At 42.9% G+C, this 11,784-nt stretch overlaps 1 protein-coding gene across 3 annotated transcripts in view; it reads right to left on the bottom strand.

The window, feature by feature from the left end:
• Positions 1 to 522: 522 nt before the first annotated feature.
• DDX24 (DEAD-box helicase 24) overlaps positions 523 to 11,784 on the bottom strand; it is a 25,407-nt gene continuing 14,145 nt past the window's right edge. For 2 of the 3 annotated variants that reach the window (XM_019518624.1, XM_019518625.1), the window contains 5 exons: positions 11,088 to 11,603; positions 9,078 to 9,153; positions 8,337 to 8,525; positions 4,210 to 4,339; positions 523 to 1,092 (listed from right to left, as the gene is read on the bottom strand). In XM_019518624.1, coding sequence (XP_019374169.1) covers positions 839 to 1,092; positions 4,210 to 4,339; positions 8,337 to 8,525; positions 9,078 to 9,153; positions 11,088 to 11,603 — 1,165 coding nt within the window. In that variant the 3' untranslated portion in view covers positions 523 to 838. Of the gene's footprint in view, positions 1,093 to 4,193; positions 4,340 to 8,336; positions 8,526 to 9,077; positions 9,154 to 11,087; positions 11,604 to 11,784 lie in introns of all 3 variants that reach the window. The other variant, XM_019518626.1, reaches the window with a different exon arrangement.

The raw sequence follows: 11,784 nt of genomic DNA, 5'->3' as shown, positions 1-11,784 counted from the left end.
AGCTTGAAAGTTAAGTGATGCTAAGTCTGAACAAAAATAAAATACAGCATCTCAACATTTCCCCTAAGAAACGTGTCTTGATTAGTATTCTTCCAAGGTCAGTTCCAGCCCATTGTAATCTTGACTTTGTTGCACGTTACATAAACACACATCAGCAAGGGACAAATGAAATTACACACCCAAGGGCGGGGCGGGGCCGGAGAGAGCGCTGAAAAATTAAACTGCTACAGAAAGGCTCTTTCTTTGGAGAGGAGAATCTTCCCTTAACCAGAGCTGGAGGCTCACTGGTAACACTACTCTGTTTATCTCATCTTGTTGAACTGGTACCTGCAGAAGCCAAACTGTACACTAGCATCAAGTTAGCAGTGGATAGAAATCCACAGCTCAGCCACATGCACGCTTCCACTGTCTACCTGCTCTTGGAAAATTTAAAAGGTCCAGATTCACTGTAATTACTGGACCTGCAACTGGAATTAATTCAGCCTAGTAACTTTACCCATCATATAAACAAATTCCTGTTCATAACATTTTCCAAAAATATATTTCATTATAAACTTTAGAATAAAAGGTCAATAAAATTAGAAAAAACAGGAGTTCTGACATTCATAACGAATCAGTAAATTACAGTTCTCATGTTAACAACTGTCTTTAGCTCAATTTTCAAGCATGTCTTGCACTATCTTACAATCTGAAATACTTAGAAGTTATTTGGCTAGAACTTCCATCCACTTAGTGCCAAATATTTTGTTGCCCAATCTCCACCAGGACCGTTTAAACACAGTCACTAATAGGCATGAGATCCATCCCTTTCTCTCCCACTCTTAACTGTCTTAAAAAATCATTTCTCCAATTCATCTGTAATCAGCCCTTTCTTTTTCTTCCTCTTGGCTTGTTGTTTTGATACAGTGCTCAAAGCAGATTCCGAACTGCTCACTGGTGACCGAGGGAGAAGTAGCTTTCCAGACTGTGTTGGATATTTGGTCTTCATAAGGATTTTAAACAGTGGTTGAGATAGCAGATGTTTCAGATGTTTTTTCATTCCTTTCAGCATCTTCTGCTGCTTACTCTCTTCTTGTTCACTAGATCTTCCCCCTTCAGACAGAAACCAAGGATTTACAAAATACATCACAGAACCTTCCAACCTTAATTTTCTACAATTCTATGAGAGCTTTTATTGCAACAGTTAAGTAATATACTATATCTTTAGATACCACAGTCATAAAATACCCTGATTATATCTCTACCCTTCTGAGCAACCCTGACTCACAAGGCACTTTCCAAAGATGCATGGTTCTGGATGGTCAAGCCTTCTTTCAATTCTGGGTACCATCAATAAAATAAAATTGAGGACATTCCTGATTGCTGAACTGTTTTCCACTGGCTTCTCAATAACAGAACAGAATCAGGGTGGCTCAGTGGGTAAGCGTAACAAGTGGGCATCCCGGGGCTGGTTGAGTAGTTGGTCCACACACTTGTCTCGGGGCTAACCACCCGCCTACCTCGCCTGTCACACCTTCAATGATACTAATTTAAAGATGTTAATGAGGTAGGAGGCTGCCCATTTACTTGCCCTGATGCCAAGGGCCTATATACATGGCTCTGAACCTTCCCTTATACCATGTCCCATGCCTTGCAGATGGCATCCATGGCCTAACACCTGGCCTATAATCCAGTGTCTTCACACTGGGACTTGTACTCCAGTCCCTCATGTTGGGACTCGCACTCCCATGCCCTCACACTGGGCTCTCAATCTCACTCACTTGGGGCTCCCAGTCCTACCCTCTTCTTCAGGCTCCCTGCCTGGCTTGGGACCTCTTGGTCCCCTCATGCCCCCACACTGGGGCCTCAATCCCCTGCCTGACACTGGGCCTCAATCCCACCCCACTGGAGCCTCACACCTGGCTCCTTTTATGTGCTTCAGGCCTCACTGTGCACCTGGATTGTCTCTGGCCTCTTTACCTGACCAGGACCTTGCCTCAGGCTCCATGCAGTAACCTGGGCCCTTGCTTTGTCTTCAGGGTGTGCTCCTGTAGCCTTTCCCTCCACGGGGTAACCCACAAGGCAGCGGGGGCTGAAGCTTTCTGGTGTCCCATACTCGCCCTTCACTGGGGAGGCCCAAGTGTGTAATTTCCTAGACTGCCCCGCCACACCATGCAACCCCAGCAGGGTGTAGTTTTAGGTCATGCCCCACCAGGAACCTCCAGCCATCCCCACAGTTCCTGCCCTAAACCTCCAAGATGTTACATGAGCAGCAGCTCCAGCCGGGTGATGTTCTCCCCTTGGCTGCTAGCTCAGGGCCTGCTTCTATCCTAAACAGTTGGGCCCTGTTCCCAATCAGGCAGTTGTGCCTGATTGGGAGTTTAGCCACCTGCAGGCTGCTCTGCTGCTTGTCAATGCTCCTGTGAGTAACAGAGCATGACTTGTGCTCTGTTACAGGAAGGTACCTGCCTTGGACTTGGGAGCCCTGAGTTCAATTGCCTCCTCAGTCACAGGTTTCCTATACAACCGTGGGCAAATCTCATAGCCTTCATGGGCTTTGCTTCCCATTCCACAAGTCCTTTCCCATCTCCTGGGGGCATTGAGATGACAAATACATAGAGAGCAGTGACCTACATTAATATTATGGTCATGAAGGCCATATAAAACCTTTGATGGACAGACCCAAACCAATAAGAGACCTGAACTAGAAAGAAATAATGGTACCATTTAGCTGAGCAGAACGTCCATTAAACTAAAGGGACATCAAAGCTACAGACAATCAGGGTAGCTCAGTGAGTAAGTATGTTTTAATCATTTTAAAGAAGGTGACTGAGATTTTAAGTTTTCTGCAGCAAGCTGTGGAAGAAATAAAGAACCCTCTAACTTTAAAACATTTAGCTACCAAGGTACAGGATGATTATTACAAGTACTCTATGAGAGTCCTGCATTAGGTTTCAAAACAGCATGTCCGCTTTATTTTTTCAGTGTTTTTAGATTATGCCAAAACAGACAGCAAAGGGCTAATTATCTATCTGGGTTGGGTAAAGAGCTGATTAGTGTTTGCTCACAAGATAGTCTGGAAATAATCAGTCATGTCTGTACATCTTCCAAAGATGTCTATACCTTCATTTTAAGTGAATCCAAACAAACTACAAAACTAAGGAAGCAGTTCAAGCACAAGGTACTCTGCCAACAGTCCTCTGAAATTGCCTCAGACTGACTTGGGGAGAAAAGCCTATCAAATCAATCCATACTGATGGAACACCACACAGCTTTTCAAAATTATATCCAAAAATAGGTACACATACCCTTAAAGCTTTCAGATGATGGCATGAAGCAAAAACAAATTAAAGTAACAAGATCCCCAAATTCTCTCTTGTAGAGTGTGGAACACAGCATTTTAAATTGAAAACTTTAAAATGGTGAACGTTTAAGTAAACTATTGTTATTTTCCAAACAATTATATAAAGTTCTTCCCTCCCCGTGAAAGGAAAAAAAAAAATAGTACTGCATAGCATTAGGAGGAAAATGCCCTTTTTTCCTACAAAAACCCCTCAACTTTTGATCAAAAACCTGAAAATAAGATGAACTTTTCTGCAGAAAGCAGACATAATTGAAGAATAGTTCTTTCAGCAAAATCCCAGTATTCTGACAAAAGAATAGTTCTGAAAGCTGCATTTCAGCCATCGCTAGCAACAAAAGACATCTTTAGCTGTTTGAATCTAGGAGTTTGGCCGTTTGTCCAGTTCACTTAGCCCACAAGGCATGCATGCACCTTGTTTTGTCTTTTCTACGATGGAAAGGAGGAATGGTTTTGTTTCCACATGAGGAAAGCAGCAAAGAGATTCTCCATGCTTCTGCTGTTACCAAAGAGGCAAAGCTCAGTTGAGAAATGCCAGGAAAACGTGTCAGTTTGAGCTGAGTGTCAGAAGCCCATGAAACCTTAGCTCAAGCCCTGCTACTGACTTTTTTTTTTGTCAGAAGCATTGCCTCTCTCTACCTTATCTTCTGCAATTGTGAACCACTGCACTAGCCCTGTTTGCCTCCTTTACAGAAGAGTTTTTTATTGCTCTGACAAAGTATAGAGCGATGTACAGTACTAACTAGCATCAAACTAACTAGCATCTTCCTTTTATGCCACACCAGCCTCTCAGATGGCAAGAAGTGTCGTAGACATGGATGGGCAGTTACAGGGTCCAGCCAAGCATGCTTACAATCATCTCTACTTGCCTATAAGGACATCATCATCGAGATCGATTTCGAGAGCCTCTGCAGCCTGCTGGAACCAGGAGTTATGCTGCTTTGCTCTACTGTTGTAATATTCCATCTTCTCGATCTGCCTTGCTAAATTCACACGCTCCTGCAACAAAACCATCGGCACAATTCAAACATTGGCCACATCAGTCAAGCAGATATGAATGCAGAATATATTTGCTGAAGCAGCTTTTAACTAGTTACCAAAGCATTCTGCTAGCCTTGCAAGGCCAAAATACAAGCAAGCAGAGAAATACATCACACAGATGCAACTAAAGTGATTTCCTATGACACAAACATGAAGCCTTAATTAAAAACAAAACCAAACAAAAAATACCACCCCCTCAACTACAAGTATGAAAAATAAAAAGACCCACATGAACTCTAACTTCTAGCCCACTGGTTTTCAATCTTTTCTCATTTGCAGACCACTAAAAAATTTTAAATAGAGGTGTGGACCCTTTTGAATTGTACGTGTGTGTATTCACATACTTTGACTGATCATAGTAATCTTTTGCGGACCCCTTTGACAATCTGTGGACCACAGGTTGAAAACTACTGTCCTAGATCACCAAAACAAGCTGTGGGGGGCATGTGTAAGCAGATGATTTAGAACAGTTAGGAATAAATCAAACCTGCAAGGGCCATGAATTTCCAATCTAGGCATTACACAGTATAGCCATCAGAGAAAACTCATTCAGCAGACAGAAAAATTAGAAAGGGTAGTAAACAACAGAACAAGACTCTTTCCCAGCTTGGTCAACTGTGATGACTGCACAAAGCAGGAGGTATGCTAGGTGCCCTGATTGAGCTACTTCAGTCAGACTGGATAGTGTGGTGTTACATTATTATGGCATCAGGTAGCACAGCTGACCATTAGTAGCCAGGACATCTCACAAGTCAAAGGCAGGCAAAATTAAACTTGAAGTCATTAATATCCTGCAATCAATCATGTGTCCTCAAGCTCATTATGGAGGCTTTAAGTAGTTTTATCATCTCCATGTAACTCCTGGAATCCTCTACTTGTCTCCCCTCCCCTTTAACTGAAATCCTATCATCTCTTCCTCCAGGGCCTGGGATTAGGGATTCCTTAAAAAATTCATATACAATCTGAATTTGAGTGAAGCCATCCAGTGCCAGACAAGGTATACAGCAAGGTGACAGGCACCAAGAGCCAGCAATGGTAGACCCAGATTGACGGACTCTGGGCATGGATACACGACACATTTGCACTGGTGTGATCTGCTATTATACCAGGGCAGAAGTTGAGTAGATAATGGTGTGTAGACTTATGGCAGTGTAAGTCACTCTACTCTGAAGTGCAAAAACCAAAAAACCTGGTGTAACTACACACTGAAGTACGTCTTCACAGCTCTATCTACCCCCACTACCCTCAAGGTCAGACAATGTAATAGTAGCCAGAAGTCTGGGTGTTTGTCTGCTCCAGATCCCAGTGTAATGTACATTCCTGTATAAAAAAGGAGCAAATTATACCAGTGTAAACATGGCTTGTTTCTGCATCCTTTATCTTTAAAACCTGTATTTAAAGCATAAGAACTAAAAGGTATATGCCTAAAACCTGAGCTTATGGAAGATTCTCAAGCTTCATTAGTTAAGGGAGGGGCAGGGGGTGGACGGGAAGGAAAGCGGAATAAATTCAAATCCCTTATGGTTGCAAAGAAAAGTGAAATAATTTACTAAACACAGTAAAACAGTGACATCTGCCTATGGCAACAATGAAGAAACTTTTCTCAAGTCAAAAGTGGCTTTGCCTTTGGTAACCAGAGAGCATAAGAGGAGAACTGACATTTACTGGACGTTTATGGAAGAAAAGAGTCTGGAAAATATTTTTCTTTTCTTTGGTTAAGAAGCTGCATCTTTTTATGTTCCCGTATGAGGTTAGTGCTCTCATTTGCAGTTAACCTAGAACTTCCTCACATGCTGCCTGCATCTCCCAAGAAAGCAATACTACTGATGTTATTGGGTTGGAGCATATGCCTCACCAAGCCAAGCTCACTGGGTGCAGGTACTAACCTGATGCATTAACTATACTAGTTGAAGACTTGCTTCCTCCCCCTTATTAGAGGTTGTACAATGATCAAATGCCATATTCCCAGCCAGTTCCCAGTACCACACAGTAAATACATATCACACTGATGTCACCTACCAAACAAGGGTGCTGGCACCTAATTTTGGTGAGGCTGCAGAAAGTGTGGTGGTTAAGCTCTGTGGAGTTTAATCTGTTTGGTAGTATAGCAGGCTGCACCTCCACTAGCCTGGCCCAGGAGCCAGCCTTTCCCCTTTCCCACCTCAGACTAAACAATATAACAAAAAATAAATAAAATCCCCACTTCTTCTCCTATCCAGGGCAAGGGCTTCACCATTGTGCTGCGCTGTTGCCTTTCTTCTCAGCATCCCTCTTCTCCAGTGCCATCTCTCTGGGAGCTTTTAACTTTCTCCAGGGCCAGCCAATCATCCCCATCAGCTGGCTCAGTGCTCCTAGGCAGGTAGGCTATTATCCTCTATATTCCAGGGGTAAGTAGCCCCTGGCATACATTGCAGACCATGGCACACAAAGACATTTTGTTTGGCATGTGCATCTTGAGGAAGGAGACAGGGTTGTGCTGCTACAACAGAGATTGGGCCCCTCAAGGTTCCCCTGCCACCCACCCTTGGCATGCCAATGTCTTATGAGTCAAAGCTGCAGGTGTTTTTGGCACTCTGCCAAAAACGTTGCTGACCCTTGCTCTATCTCCTTGCAGCTGGGCTCCCACCCACCCGAGCCATGCATCTTGTTACAAGTTGTTTTGCCAAAGCAGGCCATTATTTATCGTGTCTGTGAGATACTGAACAAGAGAAGTTTTGCTAACATAAATACAAAAGCAGCATTCACTTTGCTCTGATATGATTCCATCATGGCTGTGACGTAGCCAGCACAATGCCCCTTGTACTAGCCCCAGCTGTGGGGAGCCTGGATACTGCATGACCTCTAGCAAACTGACCCACAGTGCTCTAAAACAGCTAACGCCACGTTCTGTTTCCAACACACAGTGGAACTTTGTATGGGCTCTTCATCTACCTGTCCTTCAGTTAGGCCTGTTTTACGAATGAAGAAATGATCCTTACTCTCATCTTTGTAGTGTATTTAAAAAAAAAATATGTAAAACTCTAGCTAACTGGAAAAAAGCTACTTCTACTATTATTATTATTGACAAGTTTTCTGCATGGTGAACGTCTCAGCCTAGCTAGTGAAGATATCAAAGCAGATGATTATATTTTATAAATTTCATTTTTAATTTAGCCTAATTCATAACATAGGAAAGCAGGGCTGGAAAGGACATCACAAGGTCATTTAGTTCAGCCACCTGCACAAGGCAAGATAATCCCTGACTAAACCATCCCAACCAAGTGTCTGCCTAACCTGCTTTTGAAAATTTACAAGGGTGGAGATTCCACAATTTCTCCAGGTGGTTGGTTCCACCCTTATAGTCAGGAAGTTCCTCCTAAATTCCAACCTAAATTTCCTGTGCTGCAGCCTGAGGTTATTTGCTCCTACTCTTACCCCTATGGCCACAGAGAAAAACCTATCTCCATTCTCTCTGTAAATCACCCATTCAGGGATTTGAAGACTATTACCAAATTCCTTCTCAATCTTCCCTTCTCCAGACTAAACAACCCTGGTTCTTTCAGTCTTTCCTTATAAAAGTCATGCCTCCCATGCCCCTAATCATTTTTGTTGCTCTACACTGGACTCTTTCCAAAGTGTCCACATACTTCTTGAAGCGTGGGGCCAAAATTGGACACAGCACTCCAGATGTGACCTCACCAGTGCCTAATAGAGCAGCAAAATTACTTCCCTCGATTTGCAAGTGGCACTTCTGTTAATACAACCCAGTATGCTGCTGGGTTTTTTCTTACAACAAGAGCACTGTTTGCTCATATTCAGCTTATGGTCCACTGTAACCCTTAGGTCCTTCTCTGCAGTACTACAGCCTAGCCTGTCATTCCTTAGTCTGTATTTCTGAAATCTTAATATGTGAAGGGTATTGGATTAATTAAAATACAGAAGCAAACTTTTATATTGCAAGATGTTATTTGCTTACTTTGACAGCAGTTATGTATTTTGTTTCAACAGGGAAAAATGCAAGATCGTCATTCTTTTCCAACGTCTTATAGATCTTTCTAAAATTAATCATGTCGTCAGGGCCAATCAGCAGCAAGCTCAGGCCGTTGTTGGCAGCTCGGGCTGTCCTGCCGCTTCTGTGCACATAAATCTCAGAAGTCCGTGGAACCTGCAAAAATTGCAGTTAATTACTTCCATTAAAAAAAAAAAAATCACAATGGTTTGTATCTGAAACGTACTGCAAAGGTAGGTACTAGATCTTCTGATAAACTGCTTTTATCACATCAAGCTCTGCTCATAACAAACAGGAGGGGACAAGGTGGGAATCTGGAGACACGTCCTATTCTGCCTGCATCAGCATGATCTCTGGGATGTCACTACCCCTTGCCACATCTCAGTTTCCCTAACTATAAGGAAGTGAAATGCCACAGATGTGCTGTGAGGCAGTCACCTGAATCCTTTGGAGAAGGACTCTGACACTTGAGTTAGGAACAAAGATAGAAAAATGAAGAGTCATAGCCATGGTAACTTCTTATCTACAGTGTATTCCAAATAGCACATCCCCTCTTTTAGTGATGGACACTTGATGCTTAATGCCTGTATTCTTACTTGGGATCGAGAATTACAGCTTTCTATTGTATTCAGGCTTTGGACCTTCTTTCAAAGGAAAAAAAAAAGAGAGATAAACGACAGTAAAAGCATCAGAAGAATTATTTTTGACCTGGTAATGGAGGACATGCTGCACATTAGGAATATCAAGGCCACGAGCTGCAACATCTGTTGTCAAGAGGATGCAGCTGAAAAAGAAAAGGCAGAATATGTTCTGTTCATTAACCTACCACTGAAATACAGAGCAGATGCCTGAGAACACGCAACATGAGTGACCCAGAATGATGCCAAAGTAGTTAAAGCTGTTGGCTATATATGCTATGAATATGCCACCTATTGGGAAGTCTAGAAACTGACACCTAAAAATGTGATCTAAGGCAGTGTTGCAAGTGTGCAGTATTAGGTAAAAAGAAATAATACAATTGTTATTGACTGGGGACCTAATCCCAATGAAGCCAATGGCACAATTTCCTTAACTGCAAACCCAGCAAAGTCCTGCCTACCTATTCTTTTACTCTCTCCCAACTTCACAGGAAAGAGAATGAAAACGCCTAACAGATCACCTGCACTGCCAGAAAGGTGACTTATGTCCCAGTGCTTTGTCTAGTCAGAGTTTGAATGTCTCCTGAATTTAAAATGATCTTATAATACAGTCATAATGAGGTATCCTGAGTGATTATTGCAGCTTTGTTGGTCACGAATACTGCAATGCAGCGTGTAATGATACTGCTTTACTGAATCCCTGCTGAAGATATTGCAACTGGACAATTCTGAGCTATAAGAAAGAAAAAAATTACCATTTTTTGTTTTGGTCACTAAGTTATTTCCATGCAAAAGTTACAGAGAGAAGAGCACTCCAGGAAGGTCATTTTTGGACATAAATAATCTATAACAATGACAGGGGCCTCTGCAAGGTTTGGTAGGGTTCTTTTCTAAACTGCAGCCAACTGGGGTAAAAACAAAACAAAGCAAAACAAAAAATGAATAAAGAGGCCAAAACCTTACTTGCAAGCAGGCAAGATTTTAACACAAGCTCCCTTTTATGACACTCATTGCACAATCTATGGCAGTGGTTCTCAACCTTTTTAGACTTGAGGGACCCCTATATAAGACTCAGGGCACCCCATGGAAAAAGCCATCTCTTAGTTTTCACTCATTTTTACTACAGAAATATTATAGTAGAGCAACTTTTTGCAGCAAAGAACTCAGAAAGACCTCAGCTATCGATTTCTATTTGAAATCTCTGGGTTTATCTTAGGAAACTTGTTTGTAAACTTAACAATGCTAACACTGTGTGGCACTCCATGGCATTCTTGAAAAGATCTCAAGGCACCTTGGCTGAAAACCACCGATTTATGGGTATAGAGTTCAATAGACATTTAGTTGGGCAAAGCTCAGTGGTACGCATTATACAGGACATTGGACTAACTCAGGGGTTGGCAACCTATGGCCCCAGGGCTGGATCCAGCTCATGAATAAACTGGATTCAGCCTGCAGCAGCTCAGGGAATTGTCAGTATCCTCCAGCACCAGAGAAGAGGTCCCCAGGGTCCTGGTTGCTGTGTTCAGTTTCTTTTCTCTGCTGCAGAAGGGAAAGCACCTCTAGAATCCTAGTAACTGCTGATTGCTGGGGGCTGCAGCTGGCAGTGGGGGCTGGGTCACAAGCAGTGGCCCACAGTGGCAAAAGGATGCCAACCACTGAACTAACTGGCCTCTAAATTTAATGAGCTTTCCTGTCAGTGACCTTCTCTGCAGAAGGGGCACTGAGATTGTATAATGAAAAGCACATAGAGGATAGTATTCTACTCCAGTGCTGGTGGAAAGTACTCAGGATAGAGCCCTGAGGTAGAAGCCAGAGCAATGGCCATGTGAGCTTCCCCACAACTCCTGCACCTACACTGACCTGGTAAGACACCATGGGACACTCCATTTTTGGCTTTCCTCCCCACATCAACCAACCAGCGTGCCAGTCCCTGCAACTTGGAAGCCAACAGCTGCTTTCCACAGAATCACCTGAACCCTTCATCACCACCCTACCAACTGTATGCCTCTTCCTTAATGGTTTTTCCTTTTAATTTTCACCCAGTTTTGCTTATCATTAGGCACCAGATCAGTCAACTTACCTCTCTTGCTCAGCAAACCTTTCCAGGTTTTTTAACCTCTGCTTCTGGTGCATGTTTGCATGCAATGGCAGAGGATTACAGTCTAGGATTGTGAGGAGAGCACTGAGACGTTTTATGCAGTCAATGCTGTTTGCAAAAACCATGGTCCTTCCTGGGTACTGAAGTAGGAAGTAATAGAGATAATAGTCCTTCTCTTCTTTGTCACAGTGGATCCTGGTTTCTGTCAGTGTCTCTACAGTGGCCTCTTTCCTTGTTAGGTCGATTATTTTGGGCTTGCCCTTTATCCCTACTTTCTCTATTAGCATTTCCAGTTTGGTCTTTCTGTCTACTTTCTTAGCATTTTTCTTCTGCAAAACTCTTGTGGGAGCCTGATGGACCAAAGTTAGTGTAGCAGAAAACACAAAAGTCTGACGCTGAGGATTATAGTGCGAATCATTTAACATCTCTAGCAACTGAGACAGTTCCAAAAAATGTCCCCTTTCAACCATTCGATCTGCTTCATCGATCACAAGACACCTGTTATACAGAAGGCAGACAGTGTATAAGTAAAGTGGTTTCTTTAGATTAGTGGCGATCAACTTTTTTGGCTGGTGGGCCACAGCGGCAGTGCCTGATCCCTCCACTGGCTGGAACCAGTAGGGCTCCACCAGTTGCACAGAGGGATGTGCTCTAGCCCTGATCTAGCCAAACAGTGGAA

Source organism: Gavialis gangeticus, unplaced genomic scaffold (assembly GCF_001723915.1).
Source record: "Gavialis gangeticus isolate Ggan-Ray unplaced genomic scaffold, GavGan_comp1, whole genome shotgun sequence".
Classification (NCBI taxonomy): Eukaryota; Metazoa; Chordata; order Crocodylia; family Gavialidae; genus Gavialis; species Gavialis gangeticus.
Note: the sequence above shows the minus strand (reverse complement) of the source record. Positions and strands in the feature narration are given on the sequence as shown.